The sequence below is a fragment of the Gambusia affinis genome, linkage group LG15 (assembly GCF_019740435.1).
Source record: "Gambusia affinis linkage group LG15, SWU_Gaff_1.0, whole genome shotgun sequence".
Taxonomy (NCBI): Eukaryota; Metazoa; Chordata; class Actinopteri; order Cyprinodontiformes; family Poeciliidae; genus Gambusia; species Gambusia affinis.
In genome coordinates this window covers 16,610,587-16,626,524 of record NC_057882.1, presented here as the reverse complement: position 1 = coordinate 16,626,524, position 15,938 = coordinate 16,610,587, and the positions used below count along the sequence as shown (strand labels likewise).

At 40.4% G+C, this 15,938-nt stretch overlaps 1 protein-coding gene across 1 annotated transcript; it reads left to right on the top strand.

The window, feature by feature from the left end:
* The first annotated feature begins 302 nt into the window (after positions 1–302).
* On the top strand, positions 303–10,302 carry gusb (glucuronidase, beta). The gene is made up of 12 exons (XM_044141396.1): positions 303–571; positions 1,114–1,299; positions 1,411–1,592; positions 1,726–1,868; positions 3,249–3,436; positions 3,796–3,948; positions 4,697–4,875; positions 6,222–6,368; positions 7,427–7,511; positions 8,514–8,690; positions 9,132–9,267; positions 10,046–10,302. Exons 1-12 carry the CDS (start codon positions 380–382, stop codon positions 10,195–10,197), a joined length of 1,920 nt encoding a protein of 639 aa, XP_043997331.1. The 5' UTR covers positions 303–379; the 3' UTR covers positions 10,198–10,302.
* The last annotated feature ends 5,636 nt before the right edge of the window (positions 10,303–15,938 follow it).

Below are 15,938 nucleotides of genomic sequence, written 5' to 3'. Positions count from 1 at the left end.
TTGAACAAATATGTAGCATACTGCTTTTGTTGGCTTTTTATTAGCATAATCAGCAAACTAGAAATAAAGACTAGAAATATATCACCGTGTGTTTTGAGTCAGTGTAATATTAGCTACTGTTTCTTTTTAACTACTGAAATAAATTAACCTTTCTATTATATAATCATTTCTTTGTTACAAGGTAGGTTGGTGCAGTATAAACAGCTTTATTCCCTGAATCGCATCGGCGTTGATATTTCTGACAGAACGTGAAGGCAACACAACTTACGCAGCTGGGAAGTCACGTGATTCTAGACCAGGTCACGTGACAAAAGGAACTGGGAAACTGTCATTTGAGAAGTTGAAGTTGCCAGCGGTGGATTGACCTGTAAAGCTCAGGATGCTCCGCGTTTTGTGGCTGTTCGCCGCCCTGGACGCGGTGCTACTGCTGGACACAGGCATGCTGTTTCCGCGGGAGTCCTCCTCCAGAGAGCTGAAGGAGCTGAACGGGCTTTGGGCTTTCAGGGCTGACCGATCACCGAACAGGAATCAGGGCTTCGAGAGCGCTTGGTACAAAAGTCGACTAGCAGAGGTGAGTGGGCTTGCAGAAGCGAAGGAAGTCAAACTGACCGTAATAAGGTACTGAAATACTTCGCATACCATAAACTAACTCAACCAATTACAGCTTTTATTACGAATAGTGGTGAATGTTGCACAATTTTTGCATTTAGTTTGGAAAAAGTCGCCTGTTTTCCATGCACCTACAGCAAGCAGGTCTGGGGAAGCATCTAAAGCAAACAAAACTGGTCCAAGTCCAAAACCTTTAGGAACACAAGAGCTGTATTGGTATTTATACAAAAGATGTTGTACACACGAAGAAACTGGAATCTTGTCAAATAAAAATAATAATTTTTAAAAAGTCTTTACGTATTCCTAATAATATGCTTAAAGGACTCACTGGACTTCTACAAAGTTCAGTGAGTGACATATTCCAAGCAGTTTAACTCGCCCACTTCACTAGAGGTGAAAATATTTAATTTTGGCACCAAAATTATTTGAATCTATTTTTGGTTGGTGCAAATGTACTTTTTAGAAATCCACTAAAAGCAACAACTGCCATGTGTGTTGTTCCAGACTGGCCCTGTGATCGACATGCCGGTTCCTGCCAGCTACAATGACGTCACTCAAGACCCCTCACTGAGAGATTTCATTGGCTGGGTGTGGTATGAGCGCGAGGTGACAGTGCCCACCCGCTGGATCACTGATGACGGACTGCGAGTGGTCCTCAGAGTGGGGAGCGCTCACTATTACTCCGTAGTGGTGAGTCTTTCTGAGCGACAAAGAGCCAGGGACTTAGAAAAACTGGGGCAATGAATTTGTATTGGAAGTTTTTAGATCAGTTTTTAACTAGTTTCTTTTTAAATCCACCAGTGGGTGAATGGTGTGAAGGTGACTGAACACGAAGGCGGCCATCTGCCGTTTGAGGCAGAAATAGGCACCTTACTCCGTAAAGACCCAACCATGCCCTGCAGGATCACCATCGCTGTGAACAACACTCTGAATCTGCACACGCTCCCCCCAGGCACCATCCAGTACATGACTGACCGTACGAGGTAAACTCCTCTGTTGTTAACCTCTCATCTCTGCAGTGATCTTTCACATTCAAACCCTTGGTTAATGCCAAACTTCGGCTTCTCTTATGAATCACCTTGAAGGGTTTTGCTAATAAGACTCTTTGATCCACAGGTATCCTGCTGGGTTCTTTGTTCAGAACTACAATTTTGATTTCTTCAACTATGCCGGGATACATCGTCCCGTTCTGTTGTATACCACCCCGAAAGCCTATGTGGATGACATCACCGTTGTTACAGATTTCTTGGACAACACAGGTAAGCTTGGGCTCAAGCGTCTTGGGATTCACTCACACCAACCTTTTTTAGTCCACTTTAATCAAGGTCAAGTTCGTTTGCCTAGAAAGTCTGGTTTATTTGGGGAGACAGAAATGCACAAACTCTGGCCTCCTTTAAAATCTAGATCTTGGTTTGGTTGAAGTGAACTCTGGTGTGGTTTGAATGTGTATTTGAATACCTTTCAGACCAGTGACTACTCCAAAAGCAGGAAGTGAACTACAGCGCAGGGTTTCCTGGGTAAATGCAAACAAAACAAACATAAAAATGATCTCTTACCAAAGACAAAAAGACCAGGGTTTGTACACTGCAAAAACACAAAATCTTATCCAGTATTTATGGTCTAGTTCAGGGGTGGGCACTCCTAGTCCTCGAGAGCCGGTGTCCTGCAACTTTTAGATGCATCTCTACTTCAACACACCTGAGTCAAATAATGATGTCATTAGCAGGACTCTGGAGAACCTGACTGCACTTGGGAGGTGATTCAGGTGTGTTGGAATCCACACACCTGAATCCACATTCAGGTGTGTGGATCCATCCGAATCCAACACACCAGGGTGTGTTGGATTCGGCTGTGTTGGACCAGAGAGACATCTAAGAGTTGCAGGAAGCTGGCCCTCCAGGACCAGGATTGCCCACCCCCTGGTCTAGTTTCTAGTGCAAGTATCTTAATACACTTGAAATGAGACAAAACTAACTGACATGTAACTATTCAGCAAGGTGTTAAAGCTTAAGTAAATAAATCCTTAACATTAATTTTAAAAGTACTAGATCCACTGGTAAAGTTATTCACTTAAAACGAGACATTTTTCTCATGTTGGAAGTTAAAAAAAAAGTCTGTTTGTAGAATTAGTTTTTTTTTATTAATATCAAGCAGCTAATAACTTAAAACAAGCTCCTGTATCTTGGTAAACGCGTGTAAGCTAGTTTTGTCTTCAAGTTCAAGATATTTGCACGAGAAACTATAACAAAAATACTTGGCAAGATTTTGTTTTTGCAGTGTGCAACCGGTAAAATATTGCTACTTCATCTTTGTTTTATACTTTCTGAAGAAGGAAGTTGCTCTCAGTGTCGTCTTCAGAGTTTTTCATGTGGTTTCCTTGGTGGCTCTTGGTGCAGCGCCACCACAGGTGAGGGCGGGGTGGAGCTGGTTTTACACAGTTGAGGTTCTTTTGACGCAGTGCAGCGTGAAAACAAACTGCAGCAGCTGAAAATGTAGCAAGTATTGCAATTTTGGTCCCCAATTGAACCGAGTCCACTTCACTTGTGGTGCTGTGGATATTATCAACATCAAATGACAGAGAGCAGTAATAAAAGCAACAAGCTAATGATGTTATCTCTGTGGTTTCCTCTGGATTCCAGGGTTGGTCAGATATGGTGTGTCAGTTAAAGGAACAACCTCCGCTGCTATGAAGGTGACTTTAATGGACAAAGGAGGCCACTGCCTTGTTTCGTCCAATGAGGCTTCTGGAGTTCTCAAGGTGCCAAATGTCAACCTGTGGTGGCCGTACTTGATGCACCAAAACCCGGGTTATCTTTACTCATTGGAGGTGAGTCATGCTTCGATTTAAATGATTTACCATCACATGAGGGACGCCACCAGGGAAGTGAAACTTAGAAAGTAAGCAGATTAGTAAAGCATCCCTTTTTAAAAAAAAAAATCAGTTGTTACCATGAAGGGCATCTGAGTTGATGCATTGTCCAGTGCTTCCTTCTGAAATGATTAAGAGACTACATGTTTTGTGGTTATTTTAAAACCAGTTTTAGTCCACATGTATACAATAAGGTCAAAGAAGTGCTGTGGAGCACTCCGCTCCTTTTTTAGGAATTAAAATGAAAGATTTTCCTAAAATAAAATCTACAGATTTAAATTTGATGGCAGCCATCTCTGGATCGCTTTCCTGTCCAGGTTCGCCTGAAGGCTACTGATGAGAGCTCAACGTATGAGGATGTTTACACCCTACCGGTTGGCATCCGCACAGTTAACGTCAGCAGCACCCAGTTCTTCATCAACAACAAGCCGTTCTATTTCCATGGAGTCAATAAGCATGAAGATGCCGACGTAAGTACCAGAGAGAAGCTGAATACTGAGACTGAGGACTCATTCTCTTAGTTGGTGCTGAGTTTAAATGCATTGCCTTGAGCTTTCATGTTTGGTAGAAGAACTCATTTTGTATGTGACAGAGCAACAGGATACGGCTCATAACTTTATTTTAGAACAGCAGTGTCAAATACAAGGCCTGTGGGCCAAATCTGGCCCGCCATAGCCATTTCTGTGGCCATCTAGACCTCACAGGAGCTTTAAGAAAACAGTTGGGATTAAATATTGATCAGTCAGATCAGTTTATTTTTATAGGGTCAAATTACTTTTGTCTCATCCAAGATTTTATATCTGCTTAATCTTAAGAAGTACAAATCAAATTCAGAGAAAACTGAGGCCCTTGGAGAACATTAATGATCTTGATGTGGCCCAAAATAAAAACCCCTGTCCAAACTCTGAACATCTCACAGACCCATAGCACTCGACCTATTTCCTCTGTCTTTCATGTCGTAGCTGTTTCTCTGCTGCAGCACATCTGATTATAATGATTGCATTATCTCCTAAGCATGCCATCAAGTTCTATAGATCTGTTTATTGAACTGGTGAGGACGGTGAGCACTGAGGACCGGGAGGGTTGAGCACCGTTCTCTTAGAGCTCTGTTCAGAAGGTTGTGGTTGTAACATTACAGAACATCAAACCTTGCTATATTTTCATGGACTTGGGATGTCGGACCAAATCATTTTGAGCCGGTCCTGCCTTGTGTTGTAGATCCGAGGGAAAGGTTTGGACTGGCCCCTAATAGTCAAGGACTTTAACCTGATGAAGTGGTTGGGGGCCAACTCGTTCCGCACCAGCCACTACCCCTACGCCGAGGAGATTCTGCAGATGTGTGACCGCCATGGCATCGTGGTGATCGATGAGAGCCCAGGGGTCGGCATTAAAGACATGTAAGACCAGGCAGGATGCTGTTTCATCCAATCAAAAGCCAGCTAGTTAGATTTTAGATGCTTGTTCAATGTGTGGGACTTATGTCTTCAAATGGAGGGTTCACCTTTCTAATGGAGATACACAATGATGTGAGCGGGTATTTATGTTGGGTTTAAAGTAGGACTTGGCAATAAATAACTAGAATAGAATAGAAGTACTTTATTCATTCCAGCAGGGAAATTACTTCGCAGTTGCAGCATAAAGACAAGACACAGTAACAACTAGTTGCAGATAAAATAAATATAAAATGCTACAAATTGTAAAGTGCTGTAAAATATAAAATGCAACTTAAGAACAGTCCTTACAGAGAACTATATATAGACACGTGATCAATATGCTTAGATGTCTGATAGAATTTTCAATAATTTCACTGAACTCTGATCCAGAACCACATGGCATTCTGGGGGATGTAGGCAGAGGAAAGGCTTTGGGCGCTCAACCTTTCACAGCTACCTAAGCTGGGTTAGTGGCATCAACCAACTCACTCACTTTCTGGTTGCTTAAAAACAAAAAACTGCGGAAAAGAGAAAAGGTTTCACCACCAGTTTGGCAGCATTTCAGATTTTTTAAACAAAAAATTAATCAATTACTGATATTGACTGATCTGAAACGGTTATATCGTCATGTTTTTCAGCTGTATCGTCCAGCCCCAGTGTAAGGGTCACATTTCACCCCGTTGATGTGAAAGTTGTGACACAGGAAAATGAGTGTGTTGTTTTTCAAACAAAAAATGGTTATGTTTGCATATTAAGATGGCTGATTCATGTAGCAGGAAGTGCAGTTAGCATTAAAACCATAGACTGTCGCCTCCACTGTCCTTTGTTGGGTAGAAGCCCAAATGAACAGCTGACATAATCTTATAGAAAATACTTCTTATTGTCCACAGATTTTGTGCTGCTTCTGATTTTTAATGTCAACTGCCGCAGGTTGCTAAAATGACAAACTTTGACATCACTTCTGTAGAAATGTCTGGTCTAAATGTCTGTTGCTTAAAAATGATCATAATTGATTTCTTCCCTGTCATGTTTTTTTTTTTTTATCATTACAAAATGTGCTTAATCTGACATTCGGGGTTTTTATGTTTTGTCATCTTGCTGTACAAAAGGAGAGGAAGACATTGAATTGCACACTTTAGCAAAGGTTTTCTTGCGAGCACAAAGGAAAAAATGACCTTATTTTATGGAAACATCAAAAATGCAATATTTTTTTATTTTTTTAATTTTTCCCCTGACCTTAGTGGACTTTTGAGAGCTTTGCGCACATTTGTGATCCCTCAAAAGTTGCTCCTATGCTTTTCCCACCACAGTCGCAGTTTTGGAGACGCCTCCCTGACCCACCACCTCGCTGTCATGGATGAACTCGTACGGCGGGACAAGAACCATCCCTCTGTGGTCATGTGGTCTGTAGCCAATGAGCCCGCTGCAGAGATGCCCCCTGCTGAGAACTACTTCAAGTAAGTTATTGTGGCGTTATGGTTTTGTTTTACTCTAAACTTTTACTTCACTTTATTCACTCAATTTTTTTTTTTTTCTTACAAGTTTCAAATTAATTCAGAATGAATTTATTCTCTTAGCACACAAGTGAAAATGAAGCAGGAAGAAGAAAAGAATAAGCAAAAGCTTGTATAATCTTGCCCCTTTAATAACTACAAAATATATGTTCATGGCCATACACATTCGATTAACTGTGAGTTGCAAATAATATATAATTAAAACTGTACTGAAAGAGGGTAAAATGTTTTCCAAAGGGCCGATGGGGAAGCGAGGGCAACAGTGGGTCTTTGGTTTGTAGAGAATATTTACTGCTGCTATGAATAAAAATGTAATATTGCTTCATCTGTATATATTTTCTTTAATATAAGAGTTGTTTGAATTTTGCCTTAACAGATTTCCTTTTTGGTTGCACTACTTCATAGCTCCTTGTGGAGGCGCTAAGTGCACCAGTTAAAGAAACTTGATTTGAAGGCGTGAACCAGAAAAAGAGTTGATGGGGGGGGGGGGGAAATTGATTGAAACATTTACGGATGCCACGTTTTCTCACACTGTGGTTTATTAACTTCTTGATGGAGAGAAGTCCCTGAGTTTGTCAAGAAGTATGAAAAGCATGAAAGATGAAGCAGACTTTGGGATTTATTGGTTTAGCCTCGACTAGTGGAGAACTGTCGGTTTGCCCTTGAGCTGTAATGTGAGGAATCCTGTCAGGCTGGTTACGAAGCCCAAACAGCTGGAGCTCAGAGCTCAGGGCTCACCTGAGACCGCAGAGACCCACCCATCCAATCACTGCTCCCGTCAGACCAACTGTGATGTAGGAAGAACCAAATCGTCTCACGTTTCTCCTGGCACAGGCATGCATGATTACTATAAAGTTTAAAGCTGACTTTAGCAGATTTCTTTCCCTCAGTGTGATGATGTAATCATCCATCTGCGATGTGGCTCAATCCCCTGACGACTCGCTTGCAAAATGGCTCACTGCCGTTTACTTTTTGTTTGTTTTTTTTTTTTTTCCCTGCAGGACGCTGATAATGCACACCAAAGCTCTGGACCCTACCCGTCCCGTAACCTACATCACAGACAGTAACTTCTCACGGGACAAAGGAGTGAGTCCGTCTTCATCTCACTGCTGGCAGTATAAAAAAAAGTTAATACCCTCTGTTTATGTGAAGTCTGGCAACTTTCAGAGCAAAAAGACAAAATCCTACCAAGTATTTTTGGTCTAGTTTCTTATGCAAATATCTGAGTGCACTTGAAATACGACAAAAGTAACTTAAAAGTAACTTTTCAGCATTTAAAGTCAATAATTTCCTAAAGCTTCAGTATTAAAACTGTCACAATGTCTAGAGACAAAAAATTTGTAAAAAATTGAGTTCCTCCGCCTTTTCCCAGAGCTGCTATTGCAGTCTGAAAAATTGCACCGCTCCCGGTTTAAAACCACCAACCAGAGGAACGTCTTGGCGCCGTCAATCAACCTCCTGTACGCTGCGCAAAGTGCTAACGATGGAAATCCAGCTCACCATTACAGGAAGAGGTTTTCTGCCACAATCTGTGGCTATGCTAATTAGCATTAGCATTCTTGGCAGGCTATACTGTGGTGGACCAGCTGTAGCTTAGCTTAACAAGCTAGGGGGATTGACAGCACTAAGACCCTCCTCCTTAGCTGTATACTGCAGCTATAAAATTGATGGAAGAAGTCCTACTTCCACTGGCAGATTATTTCTAAGTATGAGCCAAGTAAGATAATCAGTGATACTAATGCCTTTTTTGTTTTTTTTTTTTGTTTTAATGCAATATTGATTTAAAGAAAATCTTGTATACATTGCTGAAAATTTACTGGCAAGTTAGTTCCGTCTTATTTCGAGTATAAATATGTTTGCATTTGATTATCGTTCATCTCAATAATTTCTGGGACAATTTGTCATCCAGCAAAGTTTATAATTGTGACATTAGATTGGTAACCCTTAGTGCTGTTTATTCCAGAACAATCAACGATTGAATTCTATGGAAGTACGTAGAAAAATATATACTTTTAATTTAAGAATCCTGATTGTGTGTGTGTGTGAGGTTATTTTATTTTATTAGACGTTAATTTGCTCCGCCTCTAGGCTCCCTTTGTGGACGTCATCTGTGTGAACAGCTACTTCTCCTGGTACCACGACCCCGGCCACGTGGAGGTCATCCCTCTCCAGCTCAACACTCAGTTTGAGGACTGGTATGGAAAGTACAAGAAGCCCATCATCCAGAGCGAGTATGGAGCTGATGTGGTGCCAGGGCTTCATAATGTGAGGCGCTACACCCACATGGCATTATGGCATCTTTTCTGGCCTTTTTATTTATGCCTTTTAACACTTTTAGTTGTTTTTTTTGACTGCAACCCTATTAAAAATAATGTGGAATTCTTAAAGGCTTCAGTGCTTGAAAACCAACACATTTAAACATATTTGACCCAGTACAAGTTGGATCCTGTGGATTAGAAACTTCTTCCAGACTTTGTTTTGTTCCCAAGTTTGTTTGTTTTTTTAAATTATTTTAAATTAGGCACAACTAATTTGATCTGATAAACAAGTGTAAGCACATAATTAAAAGCCCAACGGTATTATGCCATTCCTACCCGTTAAATATGTGATCTTTTGTTTGAGACGTCTGCTAAGGATTTGACCTTTTTCATCACCATAGTAACAAGCCATGTGATATTTGAGTCATGCGGTCATATTTCTCTTCAGGATCCCCCGGTGATGTTCACTGAGGAGTATCAGAAAGTGGTCCTGCAGCAGTACCACAGCGTGTTCGACCAGAAAAGGAAGAAGTACGTCATTGGCGAGCTCATCTGGAACTTCGCTGACTTCATGACGACACAAGGTGAACCAGAGCTGCTCACTTTCTCTCTCAGCACTGTTCATATCCTGCTGATCAGAAAAGCCCCAGCCAGAATTATTTGAGGCCACTTTGTTTTTTGTAAAACTTTTACATGCCAATACTGATTTTTTTTTAATTTTTATTTAGCAAAATATAATGGCTTTTAAAACTTTTTTTCCTCTCCTGCCTGCCATGTGTGGCTATTATTTATATTGGGAGCAAAGTGAACATTGTGCAAGAGCAGCTGCTGTAAAACAAGGTTTGTTTGTACTTCCTAGTGTGTGTACTTTAGTTTAGAGACTCCAACTGGTGTCGACATTTCTAAATCCATCCTGTTCTTGAGTGGATGAGTGTTCAGAGCGTTTTTTTTCTGTCCAGCCTTCTTGTTGTCTGCCTGATTGAAGTGCGGACGCGTCTCATCGTGACGTAGACAACCGTTTCAATTTTTGCTTCTTCCTTGGATTTCACCAATACTGAGAGTAGCTAACCTGGAGTCTTCACTCGATAACATCCACACGGAAGAGCGTTACTGTTAATATTACGTTGTAGTTGGAGGGTCCTCTGACGGGTTTTGTTCAGATGAGTCCAAGGTGCATCTCCAATTTTTTTTATTTTTGTCATTTTAAAGATGAATATTACATTTCTTCAAATGAGGATCTGGGCTTCTAGCCTTGATACGGAGGCTCTAGTTAAAGTTTTTATGCCTGCTATTTGCTTCATACACACGAATGCTAATATTTTTATTAATATCTTTTCCGATATTCCTGACCTTTGTTTGCAGGGATCATGCGTGTGGTGGGGAACAAGAAGGGGGTCTTTACTCGGCAAAGGCAACCCAAAGCTGCTGCATTCATCCTCAAGGAGAGATACTGGAGACTGGCAAATGAAACTGGCACCCTGCCCCTCTGGACCAAGTACCCCTGCCCACTGTGAAGCGTTTGGCCCCGCAGGACAACTGGAGCTGTACGGAAAATCATGTCTAATCAAATTGACATCAAGGTCTGCTTCTAATTAAAACATTCTTTGTGTGTTTTTTCACCAGCGTCTATGTGATTATCTAAACTGTTATATTTCTAAATATAAGAAAACAAAACAAGAACAGAGAGAAATGCCAGACACAGTTTTCAGTTCCCCGTATTGGTTGCTGGAATCTCCCACTAGACTGATTTGCAGGCAGGAATTATGAGGGAGAAAAATAAACAGTGACTATAATCACAAAAAAAATTAAAATGTGCTTTAAATAAGGTTCCTAGATGTGATTAGAACATTTTCAGAGGAGAGCAGAACAGGCAAAGCTGCCTTCATGTTTACATTGAAGACACTGGACGGATCCTGCAACATGCTCAGCCAGTAACACTGTTTTCACACAAACCCAGGAAAAATGAATGTCTGTGACTTGATGCAATATTTTATTACATATAAAATATTGTAATGACATTTACATGATGCAATAGGTCAATATTGCATCATATTCACATTGCATCATCCTATGATGTGATATTTTCATAATTATATTCATGTAAATTTGTTGTGATTTGGTGCTGTAGTAAAAAACCTAACAGACAACTTCACGCTTCCAGTCACTGCTTGGGTTTTGTAATATGCAAGCGATGCAGGATTTTTTTTATTTTTTATATAAAACGGAGTTGGCTCAGTTGCAGATGGAAGTAGTCATGGCCTTGGTCCAGATTTACCCCCGTCCGAGTCATCAGTGCTGACATAAGATTTCTCTCAAATTTCAGTACAATAATGTACAAAGCACTTTGTATAAAGTTGAGACTTTGTATAAAACAGAAATAAAGGATTTTCTATATGTAATTTGGGCTGTACAATTAATTTATTTTCTCTACCCAACCACAATTGTGTCTGTCAAATATCAGCTGGAGATAATTTTAGCTTTACAGCGCTAAAACCATTAAACCATCTACAGCATAAAGAAACTACAACTGGCTCTCCACTATTGATGCAAATGATTGACATTTAGACTCAGAAGTTCACTGAAGGCAAGCTGGTCCTCAATGATAATCCATCCATCCATCCATCCATTTTCTAACACCGTTGTCCCTAATGGGGTCGGGAGGGTTGCTGGTTCCCATCTCCAGCTAACGTTCCGGGTGAGAGGCGGGGTTCACCCTGGACAGGTCGCCAGTCTGTTGCAGGGCAACACAGAGACACACAGGACACACAACCATTCACACACACAATTTAGAGAGACCAATTAATCTGACGGTCATGTTTTTGGACTGTGGGAGGAAGCCGGAGAACCCGGAGAGAACCCACCATGCACAGGGAGAACATGCAAACTCCATGCAGAGATAACCAAGGCTGGGAATCGAACCTTGGACCTTCTTGCTGCAAGGCAACAGTGATGATAATGCTGGCTAGTATTTACTCCTCTCAGTGTATAGATTTTTGAAAAGGGTTTTTTTTTCCCTTCTTTTCTGTTTTGGCTTAATTAACTGGGTCTGAGTAAAATACAATAATTGGGGCATTTTCATGCTTTTTCAGCTTAAGGGAGAGATCTGCTTTCTCTCATGTAAACTTTTGTTTTCTGCAGATTGAGGAAACGGAACAAAAGTTTGACAAAACTCCTTAGAAAATTCACATTTAAATCCATCTGAAGCTGCCGCTCCAAGAGCATTTAGGCGTCTCCTCTGATGAGCTTCTGAAAAGAGTGTGTTCACTAATATTACATTTTGCCGGTCATTTTAGCTAATGTAAACTAGAACAAAAACGTATATACAAAGGATGGAGGGGATCAAGAAATTAATCTGAAATTAAATGAACGGGAAAATACCTGGTGTATTTGGTCTAGACTTCTTCCCAGTATTATCATCTGGACTCAAACTATGTTTGCTTTGCAAATCTAAGAAAATGTTGTGAAGTAGCAACGCATCTGGAGAAGCACAAGTCACAGTTGCCTAAGCAAATCAAGGCTGAGTTTAGACATATTACTCTGAATCCTGCAGCCTAGATTCAGTGGGACTAAATTGCTCTTATTAGTTACACTTTAATTTTTTTTTGTAAGGATCTAAGAAAAAATGTCTTCGGCTTTGTTGTTCCAGTTCAATTTGTACTAAAACCTTCTTCAAATTGAGATTCAGTTGTGTGTTTATTTTGTGGGGGGGTTTTTTTCTTCCTATATCAACTGTAGGTCAGTTTCATGATCTGACTGTAGCTTTGCTTATTTTTTCATTTGTCTGTATTCAGGGAATAAACTTAGATCATTTCCATCAATATTTTCTATTCTACTCAGTTTTATTGCTGGACAAATGAATTATTGGTTCCTCTCTGATGTGTAAAGATGATAAAAGTTGGGACATGATTTCTGTTGGAATATGCCAGTCTGACTTTATACAACCAATGTCATGTTACTATGCAAGGGAAAATCTGAATGTAATTTTTTTTTCAACAAATTGAGAGGAAAGAAGTAATTTTATATCTGAATCTCTGCAATAAAGACGATAGAATGACGCTACATTTATCCCTCAGGTTCTGTCCTTCATTTTCTTCTACAGCTAAAATGCTGAAAGTCTGGCTAAATGTTTGCATGATGCTTAAAGGGTTAATAAGAGTGACGTGACTATTGTTGATAGTGGCGTGATCACGGTTGTTATCAGTGCATCTACCCTCATTTGATTTCTGACCTTTGTGTTAAAAGTTCCACCAATGCAGGGAAAATATTATTCCTTTCTAACTTTGACAGCAGTTGTTTGAACTTGCACGTTTTGTTTATGAAACCATTTCCAAATCATTGAATAACTTTTTTTTTTTTTCTAAGTCCACATAATGTTTCACACAGCTGAAGTTTTGCTACATTGCATGAAATAACAGGGGAAACATTTGTTTCTTTCACAAGCCCAATCACAGCCTGAAACGAACTTTAAATGTTTCCAAAGTTGAATTAAAAATAGAAGAAATGAACAAAATCTCAAGTTATGTCAACAAGTAGGAACCTGGTCAAAATAGTGTCATCAATCTTAAAGATATATATTTTTTGAAAGTTTCAAAACATTTTAAATGTTCCATATGTTGATCTTTTGCCAAGTTTTTTTTTTGTTTTTTGTTTTTTTTTTTTTTTTGTTTTTTAAAAAAGAAAATATTTGTTTTTCTCGCCTTCGGAATACAATAATGCAGTGGGATGCCTTTTCTACCTTTTACTACAAACTGCTTGTCAGATGGCTGAAAGTCTATAAATGAGACAACATGCCCCAAACGTCGGATATATAAACTAGCGATATTAAAGACATTTTGTTCGTGGTAACATCAATGAGAGATATATTTACAGATAAACTGAGTTCTGTCTGCATAAAAAAAAACTAAATACCGCGCTATTCATATTTAGCGAGCAAAGGACAAATAAAATCATTTCTCCCTATTCTGGTCACAATCAGAGGAAAATGAAGCTGTAGTTTCCTCTTTCACGGCATTTAACAAACAAAACCTTCAGAAATAATAATAAAAAATATATAACAAAATAAAAAGCAGCGGGTTGAGGCGCTAAAAATAGACCTGACGGCTGCAGACGCCGCAAAGCTGCGGGAGTTGCGCTGGGCGAAGAGAGGCGATCTGCGGTGGCTCCACTGGTAAATGATTTAATTATCCCAACTGTAAAAAGTTTAAATATAGTCTGACATGCGCAGTAAAGTGGCTCCTGACAGATCGTGACTTCATACTGAGGATATGACGCTGCTGTGTGGGCGGTTTGATGTCTATGACGTGTGGACGGACGTCATAGGTCAGGGTCTTTATTTGCTTTTTCCCCCAACTAAACGTCACTTTGCACTCGTTCTTCGCAGAGCCTGTTCTTGCTAGTGTTGCAAAAACCCTGAATATTATCTTCAACCTGACAAATAATGATTAAAAGTAGTCAGAGTTCACCATCCGAGACCCAAAACGTCACCGTGGAAGCCCTGATGGCTGCGGTCGACCCATTTGTCAGAACCCTCACCCCAAAGGAGTGGTTAAGACTGGCAAATGGAAATGCAGAAGCCAGCATCACCTGCGCTCTGCAGGAGAAGTTTGGATCCATCATGGAGATTTTTACCTGGAACATTCTGCTTAGTCAGGAATGTTGCACCATGAGGAACTTGAAGGCGGTTGTGGGGAACAAAGTTCCCGAATGCTTTGCGAAAATCCTGGAGGTCGAAGAAGACATAATTACGGAGAACACACAAAATTTAAACAGGCTGATTGTACAATATCTGCTGGCCAGTGTGAAACACAGCTTGGACTCAGGTGCTACTCCAACAGATAATGTTGAGAAAGCACCTTGCTTGTCAATAGTCAGACTAATGGTTGATGAAACCATCTTGATTATAAAGGACTTTTTGGAACGATCGCCCTCATTTGTTGAAAAAATCAAGGAACCAGCCAACAGTGAATCTTGTGAGCCAAAGTCTAAGACTAAAGGTCTGACAGGAAAGATAAAGAGGTTTTTCAGGAATTTCATTGGTAGACGTTCAGCAAAGGTGGCTCCATTGATCATCCAAGTGGAAGATGTAAAAATGTCAGCAGGAGAGGCTTCTCTTTCTGACATTAAAGGGTGCGTAGCTCAGCCGGCCAAAGACAACGAGGAAACGACGGCCATGGCAGCCGATATTCCTCAAGAAGTCAAGGCAACCGGAGAGCTACAGGAAGAGGAGCCTAATGTTGATCAGATCTCACCTTCTGAGCCAGACAGATTGACAGATTCCCATCCAGGAAAACCTCCAGCAGAAATCTGTGAGAATATGACTCCTGCTGAGGTGGAACTGGAACGATCAGAAACCGAGTCCCTCAGAGAACCAGAGGAAGACCAATCCCTCTGCAAACCTGAGGAAGACCAGTCCCTCAGTGAAGCAGAGGAAGACCAGTCCCTCAGAGAACCAGAGGAAGACCAGTCCGAAGAGGTAAATATGAGAAGAACTGCTGTAAGAAGTCTTGTCAGAGAAGTTATCCAGCAGATTATTGACAAGACAGGAAAGAGCCATTACCCTCTAATACAATATGATTCCATTTGTGATCGACTCTTTGAGAAACTCTGGGTTGAAACAAAACCCAGAGTTCTCAAAATGAGCCCGGAAAAGATTACGCTCCAGGGGAACACCATCTTTAAAGACCTGATGAAGGAGTGCAAGAAGGTAGAGAACATCCTCGTTGTCCTGGAGGCAGGGACCCCGATACTAGAAAGAAACATCCTGGTAACAATGGCAAACCGACTACAGCCGCGGTGGAACCCCTTTAACTCAGTTAGAAAGGCTTTCAGGGAAGTGGTAAAAAACCTGCAAGATAACCTACACAGGCTTTACATTTAGATGTAAATGAGTTACAGCCAAATGTAAAGCCTGAAACTCAGGAAAAATTAGTATAGTTAGGTCATTTTATACTTGTTCATTTTTAGTAGTTAGGTCATTTTATACTTGTTCATATTTAGTAGTTAGATCATTTTATACTTGTTCATTTTTAGTAGTTAGGTTATTTTATACTTGTTCATGTTTAGAAACCCAGAGTAAAGAGTTTGTCTCATTTTACTAAAACATCTTCCTCAACATCTGTGCAGTGAATCCTGTAGGACTGGTTTTTATTTCTGGTCCTCCAGAATTGCAATGCGGCAGCTTTCGTACATTTTGGCTAAAGTAAGTCAAAATGCTCATGTGCTTTTTAGCTTACGTTAGCATTTAGCTAAAATGCTA